Here is a 21745-nt window from a genome sequence, read left to right as displayed (position 1 = left end):
AAATGAAATCTAGTCTCTAGGACATCACATCTTCCCATGAAATAAGAGTCAAACAGAAGATCAATAACAGAGGCAAAAAAAAAAGTTTTAATGAGGCCCATTCTAGAAGGTCTAAAATCTGAATATTAGTAATTCCAAAAAGAAAACAAAGGAAAAAGAGGGGAATGGATGAAATAATTTCTCAGAAGTGAAAGGCATGGGCTTCTCAGCTGGAAGAACTCCTAAGAACCCAGCGTGTGACAAATGGATTCACAAGGAGATCCATCACTGTCAGACTTTCAGAAGACTTTAAGGACAGAAAGGAGACTGTGAGCCATCCCAGGGATTACAGGTCGGCAATGGCTTCCAACAGTGAGACATGTATCAGGACAACACTGAGAGAATCCTAATGTGTTTATGTGACGAAGGGAAACATTAATGCAACTGGTGTATGTTTATGGCCAAAATATGACACACGGGAGGAAAATCTTACTCTTTTGTAAAAAGTTCATTCACTGAGTTTAGTGAGGCCACTGAGTTGAGGGCTCTGCAGGAGGCTACTAATGTGGAAACTAAGGAATCCTCCATTTATTTGTGACAAGCAATTACTTGCAAAGTGGAGATGATCTTACTCTCATCTTTAGCTGTGATGGGTAAATACCCAAAGAGTGGCTGTAATTCCAACATTCGATATACATAACCATTGACATTTTCTTCACTCTGCTTGTCTTTGGCTCATTTAGCAACATCCTTGATAAGGAGACTCCTTTGTATGCTTCTCCATCAATGTACTTATCTCCTCTCTAAGCCATTCTTTCAGTACATAATTTGTGGTCTAAAGCAAACTAAGTCCTCACGTTCTAAAGAGCTGGAGACATTATTCTTAAAAGGAGGGAATATTGAAACTGAAACCCAGTTATGCTTGGCAAGCTTCCATCAAGCACATTCATACTCCAAATATATAATAAACCCTAGCATTTTTCTTTAAATGTGAGACAGCTTATTTTCTCTGGAAATGTTTTGCCTAAAGTAGAAAAGATTAAAGCAAAGACAGGATAAATGTTTTCAAATACTTAGAGGGCCACCATGTGGAAAAGGGAGGGGAGTTTGTTCTATGCAGTTCCAGAAGGCAGCACAGGGAACGGAGGAGAACAGCTGGGGGGTGAGAGGGAGGCATGTTTTCCCTGAGGTGGAGTAACTGGCTTCCTGTTATGGAGAAACTCCCTAAATTTGTGTTTAAGCAGAAGATCCTCCATCGTGGGGACAGGAGCCTGGTCTAGACCACCTCCAAGTTTTCTTCCATTGAGGCCACTAAACCAGATTTTAAAGTTAAATCAATCATGCAGGCAGGTGTTCTGGGCTGAACTGTGCCCTCTCCAAATTCATACGTTGAAGTGCCTAATGCCCAGCACATCAGAATGCGCCTCTATTTAGAGAAGAGATTAAGTTTAGAAAGCCAACCTGATAGGCATCCTTTTTTGCCCTTTTTTAAAATAACAGGTATCCTTGTACAAGGAGACTGAGATGCACAGAGGCCAGTAACGTGGCCAGTAATGTAGGAGGAAAGCCTGGACACAGCCAGGAGGTGGCCGTGCATAAGCCAAGGAGAGGCCTCAGAGAAAGTACACCTGCTGATGGACTTGGACTTTGCAGCCTCCAGAACTGTTGAGAACAGAAAGTTCTGTTGTTGAAGCCACTGCTCTGTGGTACTTTACAGTGGCAGCCCTAGCAAACTAATATAGCAGGATAACCGCCTTGTGCTTATGTGTCAGTCCACACACTGCATGTCCATGTTAAAAAGGTTGAAAGGGATGCCTGGGTGGCTCAGTGGGTTAAGCATCTGCTTTTGGCTCAGGTCATGATTCCAGGGTCCTGAGATTGAGTCCCTGCGTTGGGCTCCCTGCTCACTAGGGAGTCTGTTTTCCTCTTCCTCTGTCCCTCAGCCCCACTCGTGCTCTCTCTCTAAAATAAATAAATGAAATCTTAAAAAAAAAAAGCAACTATATTTTAGGTGAGTCTTCACAGTCATTTATGATTGAATGACAGTCTTTAGGGCAAATAGATAATGGCATTTATCAATATCTGTCACTGAATGGGGCCATAACCAATCCTATTACATAATTCCAATCTCCTATATAGCAGGAGACATGTTACCTTTCTTTCATACCTAAATGATTACCTATTGAGACATTCTTGAATAAATTCTCCCCTCTTAAACTTTTTGTTCATAAATTTAAACTTCAAATCTAGAAGACAACTTTTTTTTAAGGTTTTTTTTTTTTTTTTTTTTTTTTTTTTTTTTTAACGTCATCTCTACTCCCAACAGGGGACTCAAACGTATGACCTTGAGATCAAGACTCGCACATTCCACCCACAGAGCCGGTCAGGCCCCAAATCTGGAAGGTGACTTTTGAGATGAGACTATAAAGTGTTTTTACAAAAAGGCATAATGAAATTAACAGGTCGATTCCCACCTGCCCAAGGTCACCAGGGTGACTTCAAGGGCTAACCCCATCATTTGGTTTTCAATGCTTATGTATACTACTAGCAATACTGATGTTACTGAGTCCTAGAATTTCAGAGATAACTGAGGATGCTTGTTTTACATATGAAAACTGATGGGTCAGTGAGATAAAGGGGTAGATTCTATTCAAGGTCACGGAGAAAATGACTAGAGCAGCCTTAGCAGTGTTTATTCTTGAGAATGAACTGAGCACGTAAAGGGCATGGAGGACCAGAAGTCCTCCTTCTTGCCTCACACCCCTACCATTTACCAAGTAAGAAGGAAAAATAAAGGTTCATTGGACTGCCAGACTTGAATGCAGTTGGAAGGAGAAAGTCTTCTCTGTTTAGGTTAACTGTTAATTACTAAAAAAATAATTCTGTTTCCTTAAAGATGAAAGTAGTAGTTATTTGTTACCAGAAATTTGTCAATGACATAAGTAATTTTAGAGAGGAACGCTAAAAACATTCCTGCAGAGCAAAGGAATGAATAAAAACCGGTTTCCAGGAACTGCAAAGTACAGGACTCCTGATGATGTTCAAGGTTTATTTTCATGAGTGCTCTCCCCTAGTTTTCAAAACATTACAAAACAGGATACAGCTTGAGAAAATGTCATGCAATAATACAGTATTCGAAATACCAAAGCGGGAGGGGGGGGGGTCTCTTTGTCGGTTGAGCACTCACATTGGATAGCATTCCTAGGAGTCACTTCATCGCAAGCAGGTCGGGGTCTGACTTCACATTTCCAGGCAACACCTGGAAAACCTCTAGTAAGCACCTGTGAGAGCACAGCACGGTGTGTGGAAAAGGATCCAGCTTTGCTAGTGCTAATGCACCAAAGGAAATGAGGTCCAAGTATTTGTTAAGCACTTACTATGTGTCAGACACTGTTTAGGGGATTCGGCACAGAACCATCTTATAGACCTCCCACTTCAGTCCAAGAAACCTCTGCCCTCGTGGCACCTATATTTTAGCAGAGGTGGAGGTAAGGGGCAGGTCCTATGTCACATGTTAAAAACTGATGTGAAAAAAAATAAAGGAAGAATGGAGGGTAAGTAATGTGGGCAACAGGCCATGTATGTCTTCATGAGGATACTAATAGGGTACCAGTTATGTCACAAATTGAAATAGAAAAGCTATGGAATCTGTATTTCTTCACAGCTGAAGAGTGTAGCCTCTCACAGAAGAACAAGTATGGGGGTGGGGAGGGTCATCTTCTAACAGAGACCTGGAAAGGATCTTAGGTACTCACTGTCCAGATAAAGGTATTAAACGATCAAAAAAGCAAAGAACTACCAGTAACTCCAGAATGGATTTTCTGTAAGGTAACAAGGTCCACAGGGAGGGTTGTGATCACTTGGCAGTAAATAACCTTTCGGCCTTCCCATATCCCAAAGGCACTTAAACACCAGACTCTGGTAGGTTTCAAACAGCAGATTTAATAAAAGCTAAGACAGTGACATTAAACACCATGAGGAAAATGATATTCTCTATAATAGGGCAAATTAAGCTGCTAGATAGCATTTTTGTTACTGTATCTGGGGAATAGTATCCAGATGTAGAAAAAGTGGAATCCTGCAGAATGTAAGGACACACATTCTCTTAAAGACTTCTGTCCATTTGGGTGTCTCCTTGTTTTTGAAATTTTCTTGGGAGTTGAGAGGGTGTTTCCCAGGATTGCCTCCTACTTGCAAGTAGTAACCTTCCTCGCCACATTTTTAAAAAAGATTTATTGATTCTTTTAGAGAGAAAGAGAAAGGGAGAGGGAGAGAATCTCAAGAAGAATTCCTGCTGAGTGGGGAGTCCCATGCAAGGCTCAATCTCATGACCCTGAGATCATGACCTGAGCCAAAATCAAAAGTTGGATTTTTAACCCACTAAGCACCCCCAGCATCACCATTTCTCGCCATCCTGATCAGCATTAACAAAGCCTGTCCATCTGCTTAGCTGGCTGCTACTTTTAATAAATGTGACCTGACGAGATGGAGGAATCATGACGTTCACCGGCTTTATAATATCTGTTCTGTCTACTTTGCAGAAAGGTGAATCTCAAAAATGAAACAGAAATAATTGCCTTGTAAATGGTAAATTAAAATTAAGATCTGAGACAATCACTTGATTATTTGCATATGGCAAAAAAGTTGAGAAGGCACTTTATTTAATGAAAAATATTATTATCCAAATAAAGAAGGTCTTAAGTTTTTTGATTTTGTGATATTGAATTTTCCCATCTGTTTGGGAAAAAAAAATCCATGCAACAGATACTAAAGTTAAGGGGTTTTTTTTTAATCTAAAAGTTTAAATTTGCAAAGTTTTAAATCTAAAATTGGGCCTTGACCAACATGTAATGTTTTAAAAATCATTCCTGTTGAGGCATTAATTCCTAGAAAATCTAAAAGCTACAGACTACAGAAAAATGGCAGTTTGGGAAGGAAAGGGCTTTTTTTTTTTTTTTTTTTATAAATTAATTTTTATTGGTGTTCAATTTACCAACATACAGAATAACACCCAGTGCTCATCCCGTCAAGTGTACCCCTCAGTGCCCGTCACCCATTCACCCCCACCCCCTACCCTCCTCCCCCTCCACCACCCCTAGTTCATTTCCCAGAGTTAGAAGTCTTTATGTTCTGTCTCCCTAGGAAAGGGCTTTTTTAAAAAATCTTTCAATAGAAGCAGATTTGCCACAAAAAAAAAAAAAATGGCACTTATGTGACCCCTGTGAACGCTAGGAATAGCATGGCATGAAAGAACTTTCTAGTTGGGAAAAGGCTGCTGTTCTACAGAAGGACTTTTGATAAACGGTAAACCACCTGAAAAGAATTCAGAAGGACAAATCTCCAAGGCTAATGTAATCTGTTGTGAATTGTTTTCATTTTAATAATTATTTGTTCTCAACCCTGATTATGTACTTTCTAAAAGAAGGCCCGTGGAATTATATAATCTTCAAGTCCACTCCAGAATCCCTGTATACATATCTAACCCTGTTGCACAGACGAAAAGAAATTTAGGAAGCAGTTTCTTTCTTCTGTCGTTTGAGGAAAGTTTATAAGGAAACAGGATTGTACTTTCATTGTAGGAAGAGGATTGGTTCTGAATTACCAGTATGTCTGGTTTCAGAAACAAAGCAAGAAGGTTAAGGTCAGAAGATACTTTCACATCTGGCTTTCTCTAAACAGAGTTGGCCACTTTAAATAAAAAACCTTCTAGCCAGAATGCCCCTTGTTCGTAGTTTTCTCCCATTAATTGATCCATGTATGGCAGGACCAAATTCTACTGCTGGTCCATCCTCCTGGGAACAAGATGGGTCAAATCTATTCTTATTACTGTTGACAGTGCTACATACTAAAATTATGCCTTCATTTACAATATAGTAAGCTTCTGTGTAGAATGCATTTCTATAAATAAGCATAAAATCTAACCATAGGCTATCACTGCAAGTCAAAAGCATGAAAAAGGGATCCCTGGGTGGCTCAGTCGGTTGAGTGTCCAACTCCTGGATTCGGCTCCGGGCCTTATCTCTTGGCTCCTGATATTAACCCCTGCATCAGGCTCCACACTCAGTGAGAGTCAGTCTGGATAGTCTCTCCCTCTGCCCCTTCCCCTGCTCACATGCACTCTCTCTCAAATAAATAAATAAATCTTTAAAAAAATTAAAGTATGAATAAATTTTTAAAAAAGACTATCTGTATTTACAATGCTATCCAGGCAAAAGGGAGAAGAAAAACCACGTGTACCAAGCTTATTGCAGACCCTAATAAGCCGATGGAATAACAGCTCTGCCTAAAACAGTAAAAGCTCATCCTAGAGGCAGAGCCTCGGGTGGTGGCCTCTGCAGCTCTAGGACACCCACCAGTCATTTCCTAGGTGACAAGGAAACTTTTCAGTATCTTTTTAAGGACAAGGTATATTAATTACCATTCTTCTTGCAAGAGGTATTTGATATTTGCTCAGAGCGCCAAGGCCATGATCAGAAGCCTGGGTCAGCTCAGGGAGACAATGGAATTACTGGTCTGTTAAGGCCTGTCCTTGCTCCTTCTTCTCTAGCTTCTGTTATCAATCGCATACATCAGTGTCAGAAGCCTGCCTGACCCAGGGGCTCCCTTGGTGGCCTATGACAGTGATCCCACATTGCTACCAAATACTTCCCCAGGTGCACTCTGCTTTCACAGCCCTGTTACACTTGCTTTTCTGGGTTTTCATTCTACTCTGCTCAAATGATGCAGTCACAAAAGACAAGCCTATAGACATGCCCAGTACAGTGAAGGCACAGCAGTCAAGAGCTCATGCTTGGACATCTGCTGATCTGGGTTTGCATCTTTTGACACTGATATGACCTACCTCATTAAAGACCAAAATGCACAAAAGGCACAGTTCCCAGGACCCATAGTAAAAGCTTGCAAAGTGTTGGCTGTTATTACTCTCACTTTGGCTCGCATCCCTTGGCAACAAATCTAACCCCCTTATCTCCCCTCAGTCCCCAGATCTTACCCACCATCTGACCCCAAAGGATTGCACCACCAGAACTCTGAGCAGCTCTCACTTCTTGCAAAATTCATTTGATAACCACCACGTTTGCCTTGTCTTAACCTTCCTTTTATCTTGCATATCCTTCTACAGACCCGCTTCCTGTCCCCTGCAATGGGTAAATGGTGGGCTGTTTGTCAGTCTGTTCATTTTCCCTGCAGCACTGAGCACAGTGGCTTGGCCATAGAAAGCTCCAGAACTTCTGTGGCTTGGCTGTATTCAAAAGTTGCCATGGGAAGGACAAAGCACGGGATTTTGAAATTTGAGTTGGGGCCATTCCAATTCTTTTGGTGGAGATTATTTGAAACTTTCACACCAGGTCATGCAAATCCTCCCTTCTGTGAGACTGTATATATTTCTAACTTTATATTATTCCTGTGGTGTTATATAAAGATCAGTCTTCCCACCAAGTTCAAAAGCAGCTCGCTGCTGGAAGCAGCTCCATGGGGGCATTGAACAAGAAGAGAAACAGGTTCCACATGTTAGGAGAGTCTCATTGAACCAAAGCAATGGCCAGTCTCCTCACATGGGACTTTCTCCTTCATCTGTCTTCTTCACGTTGCATGAAGGCTCACTTCACTCCATGCCAAATCACCATCTTATGTATCCTCGATAGTGGTTGTTAAATTATTCCTTTGTTTATGATTCAATGGAATGATGAACAGAGAAAGTTTCTTCTTCAACCTGTGGCCCTTATATAAAGACCTATCAGTCAAGGTGCTTGATTATGACCCTATTTGTGGTCCCGTGACTTCACGTGGGCCTACTCAAACTGGTGACAATGTGGTGAAAGATTCACTTTCCAATAACTACCACCACAGGGCCTCTAGGCTCAAGAGCTAAAAAAAATAACACTCAGCATATCCTAGTTTGGGCAGAGAGGCATACGCCTTGAAATATACACTTCTAGACAAATCTATGCAAGGGATCAGGCTACTCCCAGAGTGAGAGCTACTGACTCTTAAAGGCAACCACAATTCTGAAGTTTCCAACAAGAATTCACATCGACGCCAGACAAGTAGTTAGGAGAGGCAACTATTAAAAAAAAAAAAAAAATCCAACCTAAGTCCCAGACAAAAATGTCTAAGAAAGATGAAACATGACTTCATATCCTCTACCCAAATTTTGACAGAACTTCTTATACCTGAGTGTAGAGGCCACCCAAAAGGTCAGATAAATAGTTCCTTTTGTAACCAATGGATTGTTTTTGTTGTCCACACCATCTGCCCCCAGGTGGGACATGTATGGTCCAACCAGGCCTGTTTTTATTGTTTCCGGTGGATTCATAGCAGGTGTTTTAAGTCCCCCAGTCCCTCCCTGCTTCTGCCCAGAGCCTGAAAAGGCACTTACCATCTGTGACAGTGACTTCTTCCTCCTGGCCATTCAGGGCTCCCTCCTGGGGGCTGAACTCTTCTTCCTCAGCTAAGCCGTTGGCACTAGACAGCTGACCATTCTTCTGCAGAAGCTACAGGGAACACAAAACCATGTAAACTTACTTTCAGTGATAATGAAGATTTAAGTCTTGCATTAGTCTGAATGAGTCAGCTACATTACAAAAGGTACCCCAGGAGCTACTAACCAGCAGGTAGGGCTTTGTGTCTGGGTAAATGAGCACACCACTCCTTTATCCACTCATACAAAAGCCATAATAGACAAACTCACCATTCCAGGCCTATTCAAGATACAAGGAGTAACTCAGGTGTGGTCCCAGCCCCTTTGAGCTTACAGACTATGAAAAGTAGACTTTTAAAAATTGTTTTTTTCAAGGCACCTGGGTGGCAGAGTTGGTTAAGGGACTGACTCTTGATTCTCACCTCTTATTGGCACTGCATGGTCATGAGCTCAAGCCCAGTGATGGACAAGTAGCCCAGTGTGGAGTCTACTTAATTTTTTTTTTCTTTTAAACAACACTTCCTTGTGATACAGGGTATGCATATTTGACCAAAATATACTTATGTGTCAATATGTCCTTCTCAGACAAAAGGAGAGACATGTAAATAAACAATTAGGGAAATGGTCTTGACTCATAACAGAGGAATATATACAAGTCACAATAGAGGAGCCCTAACCTATGGGATGTCTGGAGAGGGAGGAAGTACAGACAAAGCTAGATCTAAGTTCCCACACAATGGGCGTGTGAGAAAGGGTACAGGGGAAGCAGGGAAAGGAGGCAAATATGGAATCCCAAGGATCAAAGATCAGTGTAACCAGAGACAAGAGAAGAAAGAGAGATGGGTAACTTGTGCTTCTGTGAGTCCTTGTTCTTTCCTTAAAATATCACTAAAATGGTCAGTTGTCCTCTACCCCCAAGATAACCTGTGCAATGGATGTTTTCAGTTGCAAAAACAGTAGACATGAGATATGCCCTTATATCATTTTGTAAATCCTGAGAATATGGGTAAAAAGTTTTAAGGCTATTACAAAAAGAGTACAATAACCATTAGGATAAGGATTTCGACAAAGCTTTAGAGCTCACACACTTACCATTTTATCAAAACCAATATGGACGGGGGGAGTATTTCCATTTTACAGAAGAGGACACTGGAACTCAGTGTGATCACAGAGGGTGGGGGTTGGCTGGCCACAGGTCCCACACCCTAGAATAGAGGCACCATAGCCCAAAAAGGCCACCACTCACCACCAACTATTTCCAGGCTTTTCTCACAACACTACAGATTGCTGAAGGGCCTATTGCTATGCATAATGATAAAATGCCATTTAGAGTATTCCATAGTCTAGGGACCTACCAACTCCAAGGAACTCTCAAAGCCACGGCACTCCACTTGGCATCATTCCATGCTGTTTAGAGGCTAATGGAGCACACTGGCCAAACCACTGACTTTGATCAGAGTCTTGAGGGGATAGCAAGTTCAAGACCGTCAATCCAGAAGACTAGAACTGAGCTAAATTGATTTCACCTGGCTGTTCCCAGCTCCCAGCAAAGTTGCCCTTCAACATGAGCTGCTTCCTGAAATAATACCACTGTACTTTAATACATACTCTACAGATGGAATAGTTGGCTTCAAAATGTGCATGCTGAGTCTATTTATTAGACAGAATCCTTGGATTACATTTCCACTTTAAGTCTTCTCTTACCAAAATATGAAAGATAGAGGAGTCTTAAATGAAACCTAAGGACAAAAGCAGGGGGAGGGGGAGGTCTCCACAACGCCCATTAGCAAGAATGTCAGCCTTTAAGAGTATCTGGACTAAAAATTGCTAGTTATGTTAGTATGTCAGACTCAGATTTGATTAACAACATGAAGAAGAACCAGAGAAGGAAAGCAAGAAACACTTATTACCATCGGATGCATGGAAACCCAATGACTCTAACCTAAGAAACATTGATGTACACACCATGATATGGCAAACCAAATGGGGATCATGAGAAAGCAGGTTTAATGCCTCAATTTTTCAATGCAATAAACAATGCTCCTTGTTTAGGAAACAGAATTCTGAAGTTTTACAGAGTTTAGAGTCCTACAGAATTTTTTTTAAAGATTTTATTTATTCATGAGAGACACACAGAGAGAGAGAGAAAGAGGCAGAGACACAGGCAGAGGGAGAAGCAGGCTCCTCGCAGGGAGCCCGATGCAGGACTCAATCCCGGGACTCCAGGATCATGCCCTGGGCTGAAGGCAGACGCTCAACTGCTGAACCATCCAGGGATCCCCTAGAGTCCTACAAAATTTCTACAATTCTTGAAAGAGGTCTCATACTTCTTTATGAATTGTCAAACTCAAGATATCTCATATCCAGAGCCAAATTGAGTGTCTTTAAATGTGAAAGACCTATAGGATACAGGCACAAACTTTCTTCTGCCCTTAAATGTTACATACATATAACAAAGCACATTAAATGACATCAAATGAATCTTAAAAACTGAGATCACCTGCTAGCCCTCCTTACAAAGTTGATCATTGTGGATTAGTTTTTCCCAGTGACCACAGTGCAACTGTCTCTACTTCCAAAAGGCACCTGATGAATCAACTTTGGTAACAGACAACTGATGATAAGGACATTATTAAAAACTGAGCTTTGAGCCAATTTTATTATATGCATAGCTTGGGTCTCAAAGCAAGGGGACAACTCAAGCTTTGACCCCCGCAGGTGATATCTCCAGTGAGCATTCAAAGCCCATGACACATCCACACTCCACACACAAAATTAGGACTTCATTCTTAACCATATTTGGATTATCTCCATCATTCTGAGTTTCATTTAGAGAGATGCTGTTTCAAAATCTCATATGTCCATATAGATGGATAATTCACTTTTTCATGACAAAAAGAGTGTTTTCTGGGGCACTTGGGTGATTCAGAGATTGAGCATCTGCCTTCAGCTCAGGTCATGATTCCAGGGTCCTGGGATGAGTCCCACATGGGGCTCCCCACGGGGAACCTGCTTGTCCCTCTGCCTATGTATCTGCCTCTCTCTCTGTATCTCCATGAATAAAAAATAAAATCTAAAAAAACGTGTTTTCTTTTTTCCCCACCCCCAAACATTTATATACTATTGTTAAAGATCCAGGTGCTTCTGAGTCATCAGTAAGTTAAAGTCACCTCAAATTGTAAGAAACCAAGCCCACTGTCCCTTAACATTAAAGTCCCTTTTGTCTTTATGCTTATATATATTCATAAGCATTTGTAAAAAGGGAAGAATATATACTTTTACGCTTTATTTATTTGAGAGGAGAGAGTGGGGGAAGGGCAGAGAGAGAATATCCCACTGAGCACAGAGTGCAACCCAGAGCTCAGTCTCATGACCCTGAAATCATGACCTGAGCAGAAAACGAAGAGTCAGGCGCTTAACCAACTGAGCCACAGTGCTCTGAGAAATACATGTTTTTTCATATGTATTTGGCTTGTCCTCAGTCATTCTCTTTTGTCTGTAATTCAAATGCCCACAGAACACAAGGATTTATTTATCAATTATGCCCAGGTAAACACCAAGAGCAAAGGACACAATTTAGTGACAGGGGATGAGAATGTTGGAGCCAGATGAAGTATATGAAATATGAAGGCCATCTAATTCAGGGAAGAAAACAGTTATTAGGATTCAAGTTTCCAAACAAGAAAGAAAATGTCTCCGCTCTTCCACTCTGCAGCTCCCTCACAGATTTCTCCATACCTTTTGTACTTACTTTTACACTTGGACAAACACAATTATAGAACCTTGACTGTTAAGATAGACATTAAACTTGAAAGACATGCTCCCTGCACTTATACACAGTGAGCAGCACCAGAAAACCTCTATTCCCACTGGATTTGTGCTTCAAAAAGGGTAACCACCTCTTTTGAGCAAATCAAAACCCTTAATGTTTTCAAGCTTATATCCTTTGAGTGGGTCAGCCAGAGTTTATTCCCGTAAAGTATTACCACATTACAACTCAACAAGCTTTAAAAAGAATCTCAATGTTTCCAGCAACCGTGTTTTCCTCTCATTGCTCTATGAACAACAGAGAATATCCAAAATGGCAGCCAAAAAAAAAAAAAAATCAGACTTCTCCATTCCTCTTCCTCCTCTATAGGACTCCCCACAATTTGCTCTGAGCAGAGAAAACAGCAGGAATATCAAGATTTTTTTTTTTTGCTTTTTTTTTTTTTTTTTTTTTTGCTTTTTAAAGTAGGCTCCATGCCCAGCGTGAGGCCCAACAACACGGGGCTTGAACTCATAACCCTGAGATCAAGACCTGAGCTGAGATCCAGAGTTGGACACTTGACCAACTGAGCCATTCGGGCACCCCCCCCTTTTTTTTAAGATTTTATCTTTAAGTCATCTCTTCACCCAATAGAGGCTCAAACTCACAACCCCGAGATCAAAATGTCCGAATCTCTACTGAGCTAGCCAGGGGCTCCAGGAGTATTAAGCTTTTTAATGAGGAGTGTTAAGCTCTTTAATGAGGGAGTTAAACTATGAGCAAAACAGATGAGTTCTTGACAGCTCTCAAGATATTGGGGGAAGAAGAGAGGAGCCTGGTTAAGTAACTTTCACCACAAAAGTGATACTCTGTCTACGTCTTCACTGGATGACCAGCACAGCTGGGACTGGCCTCACAATCCTGCTGTGCACATAGTAAATGAGGCTCTGATCAGAATAATTCTGGCAAAATGCAAGAACTAAAATTGTTATATGGATGTAGGTAGGACCAATCAGAAGTAAGTCAATATGACAAGGACACACAAACAAATGATCAGAATAAAAAAGATTATCTGCGGGGAATTTTATTTTATTAAGTTTTTAAAATTTAATAAATATACCCAACATGGGACTCAAGCTCATGACCCCAAGATCAAGAGTTGCATACTTCTGACTGAGCCAGCCAGGTACCCTTATCTGGGGGAGGGTGGAAGGAGGAGTATTTTAAATCCCTGATGAAATCTGTAAAGAAAACTCTTCAATGTCTTTTTCTTCATTCTAATAGGGAGTGTTTTTGAAGGTAAACCTTTAAAAACGTCAAACAGAAGAAAACATCAGAGAATAAATCAGTATACAATGTCTTTAGAGAGCAATTTGGAAATAAGCTACGAACAATATAAATATGCATGCCCACCCCACCACACTATTATTTTTTTAAGAGGGAGAGAGCACTGATGTGTGAGCAGGAAGGACGGGGCAGAGAGAGAGGGAGAGAGAATCCTCAAGCAGACTTCCTGCTGAGCATGGAGCCCTGCTGTGGGGCTCGATCCCATGACCTTGAGATCATGACTTCAGCCGAAATCAAGAGTCACATGCTTAGCTGCCTGAGCCACCCAGGCACCCCATCCCCCACACTATTCTAATAGATATGGCTTTACATACTTATGCAGGCATAGGTACAGTGATGTACAACACACAATCTGGGTAACAGCACCAAAGGGAATGCAGTAAATCTAGACACTGATATGGGTAGATGTCTCCAGTTTAAGTGGGAAAAGCAAGCCATGGAGAATGTTTGATCCTTTCATGTGTTTAAAATAAGACAGAAATGTCCCACTAACAGGGAGGGAGGGAGGGTACAAGGGGAGGAGAGGACTTCCTATGATCTCTGTAAGCATTTAAACAAAACAGAACAAAACTCTGTAATAATAACACTACATAAAATCTGCCTTTGTAGACTTGTTTGTTTTCCCCTTTGGAAAGGTGTTGAGAGTTTTTTTTTTTTTTACTAAGAGGTATAACTGATACGTATCATGTGAAGGCATGGTTTCCTTTTTACTCACTTTATCAGTGCAAAGGTGAAAATACTTTGAACCCTAAAATCCATAGATTCTTGGCTATAAGCATGCTAATCCCAGATTTCCAGGATTCACAAATCTTTTCAGATCATCTGAGCCATGGGCCAAACTACTCTCATAGAGCTTTCACTCCTCGGTTTGTATGATCTCCAAATGTGATCATTAATAATGTCCTCAGCCACACCGTTTATCAAAAATATTGACCAAGACTTGGAGCGCCTGGATGGCTCAGAAGGCTAGGCATCTGACTCTTGATTTCAGCTCAGGTCATGATCTCAGAGTCGTGAGACTGAGCCCCAGGTCAGGCTCCATGCTCAACAGGGAATCAGCTGGAGGATCCCCTCTCCCCTTCTCCCTCTTCCCCTCTCCCCACTCAACCTGGTGCATTCTCTCTTTCTCTCTCTCTCTCCCTGAAATAGATACATAAATCTTTAAAATATATATATTGACCAAGACAGAGCCAAGAATATCACAGCTCTACAGCAAGCTACCAGAGGCCCTGATACATTAATGCATGTAGCATGGACTCATTTCACAAGGGGATTTAAACAATTTTTTAAAGATTTTATTTATTTATTCACGATAGACCCACAGAGAGAGAGAGAGAGAGAAAGAGGCAGAGACACAGGCAGAGGGAGAAGCAGGCTCCACAAAGGGAGCCCGACACGGGACTTGATCCCGGGTCTCCAGGATCGTGCCCTGAGCCAAAGGCAGGCGCCAAACTGCTGTGCCACCCAGGGATCCCCCACAAGGGGATTTATATACATTTGCTAATCTGATCTTCTGCCTTATGGCAATGATTATCATCACCCCTGCTTTACAGCAGCCATAGAAGCAGAAGCTGAGAGGTACTGAGAGGAACAGAGCCAGGATGCAAAGAAGCTGGGACTCGACCCAGGTGACAGCACTGCACACACAGCCTCAGTGCGATAGTGATCTGCTCCGGCACTGAGTTTCTTAAGTGTAGAATTCCTAATTTAGACAATAACCAGCCAACTCGTTTCACAAAGATGGCAAAGACTATAAGAATACAAGTCATCGTGACAATACCAACCAGCCTGGGTTATGTTTAAGCTAAAAGTTTCCCTCTAATTTAGAGGTCACTTACAGAACAGCAACACAATTATGGGTTTCAAAAGGTTTGCATTCCTTTTATGAAGTAACCATTTTTATTTCAAACTGATCTAAGCAGAAAGCTTTGTAAAACCTAATTTAAGTAGAAAACTTTGTAAAATCCAAGTCTAAACACCATACAAACCTTCAGGTCAGAGAGTGAGGAAGAGAAGAGGGGATGCTTTACGTAATGAAATGGGTCTAATTCCCATAGTTAATTAAGGTCACTGCAAAAAAACAGAGGAAGGAATGCAAGATTTTTAAAAAGTTAACATAAAATAAGAAACTCTTCTAATTATCTAAAATTTGGGGGATGATTATAGCCTAATCTTCTAGGTATTAAAAATGGTACCTACAAAGTGTTTAATAGTATGAAGATGTAGGGCACCTGGGTGGCTCAGCCGGTTAAGTGTCTGCACAGGTCATGATCTGAGGGGCCTGGAATCAAGTCCTGCATTGGGCTCCCTGCTCACCAGGGAATCTGCTTCTCCCTGTGCCTCTGTTTTTCTCGCCCTCTGTCTCTCACGAATAAATAAATAAAATCTTTAAGAAATATAAAAAAATAAATACAATAGTATGGAGGTGTGGTTTATGTTGTAATAGTCAACCTAAATAAAACTCAAACTAACAGTTATACACAATGATGACATGTATCTATATGAACATACCATAAAGTAGCAACATTACTAAACTGTTAATATACTAACGTATCAAAATAAAATTGGGGGACGGACTATGAATATATGATATCCTTTATTTTTCTATTTTTTTGTTTTCTGTTTTTTACCTAAATAACATGATTACTTTTACAACTGGGTGGTGGGAGAGCTTTTCCTCTGCAAGTTATTTTGTTTCAGTTTATTTTTAGTATGGGCAAAAGGCAGCTAAGAAAATTCTGCTTTACAGTGAAGCATTGTAATTCTAATTTCTACCAGTCACATGAATTTTCATGGGAAAACAGAACTGCTTTAAGAAAGAAACAACAGGGATCCCTGGGTGGCGCAGCGGTTTGGCGCCTGCCTTTGGCCCAGGGCGCGATCCTGGAGACCCGGGATCGAATCCCACATCGGACTCCCGGTGCATGGAGCCTGCTTCTCCCTCTGCCTATGTCTCTGCCTCTCTCTCTCTCTCTCTGTGACTATCATAAATAAATAAAAATTAAAAAAAAAAAAAAAAGAAAGAAACAACAGTGAAATCATATTTCAGTTTATTCATGCAAACTAATCCAAATTCCCTCCTCAAGGTGAGATGACACAGTGGGCTCAGAAGCAGAGTAGAGGGCTGGGTACTCTGGGGCCGATTTAAGTACTTCAATTCAGCATTTTATAATTATCCCATCATTGTCTCAGGCTGAACCGTGGTAGCTTGGGGCCAGCAAAGAGGCGGTGGCCAGGAAAGCAGAGTCTGATCTATGGCCTTAGCCTCTCCTGCCTCCTTTTCTTTCTTTTCTTTTTTTAAAAAAAGATTTTATTTATTCATGAGAGGCAGAGAGAGAGAGAGAGAGAGAGAGAGAGAGAGAGAGAGAGGCAGACACACAGGCAGAGGGAGAAGCAGGCTCCATGCAGGGAGCCCAATGTGCGACTCAATCCCAGGTCTCCAGGATCAGGCCCTGGGCCGAAGGTGGCGCTAAACTGCTGAGCCACCGGGGCTGCCCTCCTGCCTCCTTTTCTCTGTAAAATGGCTAAGAATTTATCTTACCACACAGGATATTTGGAACATCCCCTGACACATGTTAAGTTGGTAGTAAGTCAACCGTTAACCTAAGTTTTACCTGTTTTTATTATACCATTTGCTGTCAACAATTATGATCTAGAAAGAACTATTTGTCCCAGGCCCATTTCTAAAATGAAAGCTTTAAGAATTCTTCCTGACTGGGTCACGCTCTGCACTAACACATCTAGCATGAAGGTTGCCAATGCTCTAATTTCCTAATGCTCTGGGTGGGAAGAGAGGGGCAATAAGTTTACACAAGGGACTAAATGGAGGAGAGACACTGGAGTGTTTTGTACTGTTTTTTTTTTTTTTTTTTTTTTTAACCATAAAAAGTAGAGAGGAAACAGCAGACGGCACAGCATGGCTCTCATCAGCTGAGGGACCTTGCTCATTCTCCCAATTATAAATGTGGACTATGATCATCTCAATTTTCAGACTGTTTGATGATTCAAATAAATATCTGAGAAAGTTTTCCTCAACTGAAAACCTCCCGGAAGCTACTGTGTGAGTCTCAGTCCACTTGTACAAATCAAGGTATGCGTTCTATTTCAGTATTTTTATATCATACGAAGGCCACCTTTTAAAAACTCTTGTGTTTGTAGTGAGGATGGTGTTTGAATTGGCAGCATTAGATTTGAAAGGACAAGGGGATCTAACAAAATTAGAAACAGCTGTGTACAGAGACGGCATTTCACTCTACCCAATCTTGCACACAAATGGGGTTGCAGCTCAAGACACAGGGCACCACTACAGTAGGAGGGCCATAGCTTTGGAAAAGACTTGGCCACAAGGAAGCAATGACTAAAGAAATATCGGCTCTTGTGCCTGGGGTTCTTGGCTGGTCTGACCGTCTGGAAGCAAAGGCAACTTATCCTACTGTGAGAATAAGATTGTAGACGCCCCCCACCACACAGAGCTGCATGGTATTAATGTGCCCGTCTACCAACACTGCTTAAAAAGTTGACCATCTTGGGATGCCTGGGTGGCTCAGTGGTTGAGTGTCTGCCTTTGGCTCAGGGTGTGATCCCGGGGTCCTCGGATCCAGTCCTGCTAGATCCAGCTCCCCACAGGGAACTTGCTTCTCCCTCTGCCTACGTCTCTGCCTCTCTGTGTGTGTCTCTCATGAAAAAGTAAATAAAGTCTTAGAAGAAAAAAAAAAAGCTGACCATCTTAGGATGCCTGGCTGGCTCAGTTGGTAGAGCATGTAATTCTTGATCTTAGGGTTGTGAATTCAAACCTCATTTTGGGCTGAGAACTTACATAAAAGTAAAAAAAAAAAAAGTTGACCATTTTTATGACTGTCAACAGCCATGGCTCCAATTTACTCTAAACCAAACTGTCCAAACAGCTCACAACTGAATATGGTGAAACTATTTCATCTCTCCTTTTTATTTAAACACAAGCACAAAGAGAATTTCCCAAACTATTTTTAAATTTCTAGAAATAAGCTGAAGGCTAAATGTGGAAACTGATGACTCCATCACTAATCTATATTTATAAAAACTGTAGATGAGCCATAGTCCTAATTTTTGTGAGCTAACTGGACTGAATTATTTAATCTCTCTATGGCCTCCCCTACAAGCCATGCTTTCTAACAAGTCAGCCTTACGATGCTCTGCCTGGGTATGAAAGCACTCTACTCTAGGGACAGTCCAGCTCTGGGATGCAAAAACAAATCTCATGAAAATAAGAGTGGTAACATGATTTTTAAAGGTTTTCTTTAAGATTCCAAAAAAAAAGTTGTCAATTCTGTAGTCTGACAATAATAATGTGGTCATGTTATTTTATGAAGTCTTCAACCATTAGGTCTATAATGATGATGCAGACAATACAATCTTGTATTTAAGATAAGCAAATAAAGTATAAAAATTAAACTTTGACAAAGTAAGATTGGGGCACCTGGGTGGCTCAGTTGGTTAAGCACCTGCCTTCAGCTCAGGTCCTGATCTTAGGGTCCTGGGATGGAGACCTATACAGGTCTCCCTCCTCAGTGGGGAGCCTACTTCTCCCTCTCCCTCTGCCCCCCCCCCAGTTTGCATAGGCACATGCTCTCTCACTCTCTCAAATAAATAAAATCTTTTAAAAAATAAATAAAAAAATAAAATTTGACAAAATAAGATCAGTACAATGTTGATCACAGCTGAAACTGAATGATGGGTACGTGGGTGTTTATTATTCTATAGTCCTTGGATTTAGAAAGGATGCAAGATAATCCACAAAATAAAACAAAACAAAAAAAGAAGACCTTAAAACTTGCAAGGCTTTTTAAAGAGAGAAAATGACCTGCTTCTCAAGTTTCAGAGGTATCACCAAAACACTGCACCAAAACTCTTCAAACCACATGAAATTGAAAAGAGCACCTGGGTGACTCAGTTAAGTGATGGACTCTTGATTTCAGCTCAGGTCCTGACCTCAGGGTTGTGAGGTCATGGCTCCCTGCTCAGCAAGGGCAGGGAGACAGGTAGGATATGCTTAATATTCCCTCTCTCCTCCCTCAGCCCCTCTCCTCCCCTCCCCCTTGCACCCAAGCTCTCTCTTTCTCAAAATAATAATAATAATAATAATAATAATAATAATAATGTCCTTATCTTTGAGAAGTGACATTTGGAGATCTTTCTGATCCCAATTTTCCTCCTGAAAGAGGCTCTCCTAAAAAGTGTGGCAGCAATTCTATTTCTTAAAATACTAATGCCCTGAAGCTTCTGATCTTTAAATAAAACCTCTCTCTGCTGGCTTTTAATTTCATGCTATTTCTTTTTTTTAAAACAATTTTATTTATTTATTTGACAGAAAGAGCAAGAAAGCACAAGCAGAGAGGAGCAGCAGGGACCCTGACATGGGGCTCCATCCCAGTACCCTGGGATGCAGACCCAAGCAGAAGGCAGATGCTTAACCAACTGAGCCACCCAGGTGTCCCCAATTTCATGCCATTTCTTCCCACTCATATATTCACAAAAAAAAAAAAAAAAAAAAACCCAACAAACAAAAATATTTCCTTCCTGGTTGGTGACATTAAACCAAACTGAATTAATCTGAAGTTCCCAGCAAAGGGGGTTAGGGGTCTCATCGCTATCATCTAGAGTTAATGTGGCTCCCTTCTCTCCAGCCTTACACAAAAAACACACACGATCGGACAGTCCATGTTTCGGAGATTTCAATGCTTACAATTTTAGATTCTGGATTATCTGCACAGCACATTGAATCTGTGGGTCCTTAGATGCCACTTTGCGAAGGGGATATATACAAATACAAAGTCTACAGTCTCTGTCCCTATTTCTTGTAATTATCAGCAAAATTCATCCAAGTCCTTAATGTAGTTTCAGGAGGAATAACCCAGAGTCACCCCTGGGCATGAGAAAGAATGAAAGTAAAGAGAAATCCATTAAAATAACCAGGTTACTTTTAGCATGCACAATTAATTCAACTGCATGCTAGTATTCAAATATTTAAGTGGTTAAAAATAATGGAAAATAATGTATCTCAGGTTGTTTATGTAAATCTCAAGGCCTGGGCCACTCTAGGTGATCCCTTTATTGGGAATGTTAAGTATAAACTAGTTCTCTAAATCTCAAAGATCAGCATTTTTCAAACAGGTACCCAAGAGTATCAGCACACGAGATGTATCAACATCAGTGTGCCAGGCATTATCTCAGTAATATTCTGGGCTCAAATCATCCTAGAAGACTGTAATCTAGACAAAGTTAAGCATATCTGCTTAAATTTAGGCAATCTTTACGGCAATCTGTATACTCTGAACCTCTAAGGAGGAAATCATTGTAACATTTTTAAGATTTTATTTTTAAGTAATCTCTACACCCCGTGTGGGGCTCGAACTCACAACCCTGAGACCCAAGAATCACATGCTCTGCGGACTAAGCCAGACAAGCTCCCCATGGTAACATTTTCTTAAATGACCTGCCCACAGAACCCTTGAGCCACATCCATGAACAGCCCCTGTAACTAAAGACACCAGGGTAAATGCAATCTGTTTTTTCAGTCAGATCTTCCCCTACTTTAAAAAGTTACAGTTGTTTTAAAAAATATTAAAGATCTTCAGTTCTCTGGGAAAGTATGTGAAAGAAAACAAAGCTCTAAATCTGGTGAGGTGGGAGAGATCAACCATGCTGATTTCAGACAAAGGGAATTTATAAGATCTCTGCTTGAGATGAGGGAAATAAAAAGTACCACCTACCAACTACAGTGATTCACTGCATGAGGATGGTCTACCAGAATTCCAGTACGTGATAGGCCTACCTGGGAATGTCTGGAGCTCCCTTAACATTTAGATCTGTATTGGACTTAGAACAGAGAGATGCTCAATAAAACAACTAAAGTAACATATGAATCCTAGGCCATGGATTCTGACGTGCTGACAGCACCAGCATCCTCCTATGTGGACACTATGTGCTGGAATTGCAGGGCATGAGGCGTTCCTGGTATCCTCTACTCCAAAATGTGCTGCTTCTGGGTGGTGGTCCTAACACTCCTGGCTAAGAGTCACTGCTCAGCCCCACTGAACCAGAAAAGAACTGTAAAGATTGAACTTTAACTGTGTTCTTTATCTCCAAGTCTTCCCTTAAACCAAGAAAATGTGATCTTACTTATATTAGGTTACATCACTGATAGAATCTTTCTAATACAGATAATCAAGGGAACAATGATTGAACTGGTGTGTCCGCTTGGTTGAAACAGACTA

At 41.1% G+C, this 21745-nt stretch overlaps 1 protein-coding gene across 2 annotated transcripts in view; it reads right to left on the bottom strand.

Moving 5' to 3' along the window:
* The window catches only part of AKAP12 (A-kinase anchoring protein 12), a 96560-nt gene that overhangs the window by 33990 nt on the left and 40825 nt on the right, over positions 1-21745 (bottom strand). For both annotated transcript variants that reach the window (XM_055311079.1, XM_055311077.1), the window contains exon 2: positions 8357-8471. In XM_055311079.1, coding sequence (XP_055167054.1) covers positions 8357-8471 — 115 coding nt within the window. The remainder of the gene's footprint in view (positions 1-8356; positions 8472-21745) is intronic.

The sequence above is a fragment of the Nyctereutes procyonoides genome, unplaced genomic scaffold, assembly GCF_905146905.1.
Source record: "Nyctereutes procyonoides isolate TBG_1078 unplaced genomic scaffold, NYPRO_anot_genome, whole genome shotgun sequence".
Classification (NCBI taxonomy): domain Eukaryota; kingdom Metazoa; phylum Chordata; class Mammalia; order Carnivora; family Canidae; genus Nyctereutes; species Nyctereutes procyonoides.
The sequence above is the reverse complement of the archived record's forward strand: the minus strand, read 5'-3'. Positions and strand labels throughout refer to the sequence as shown.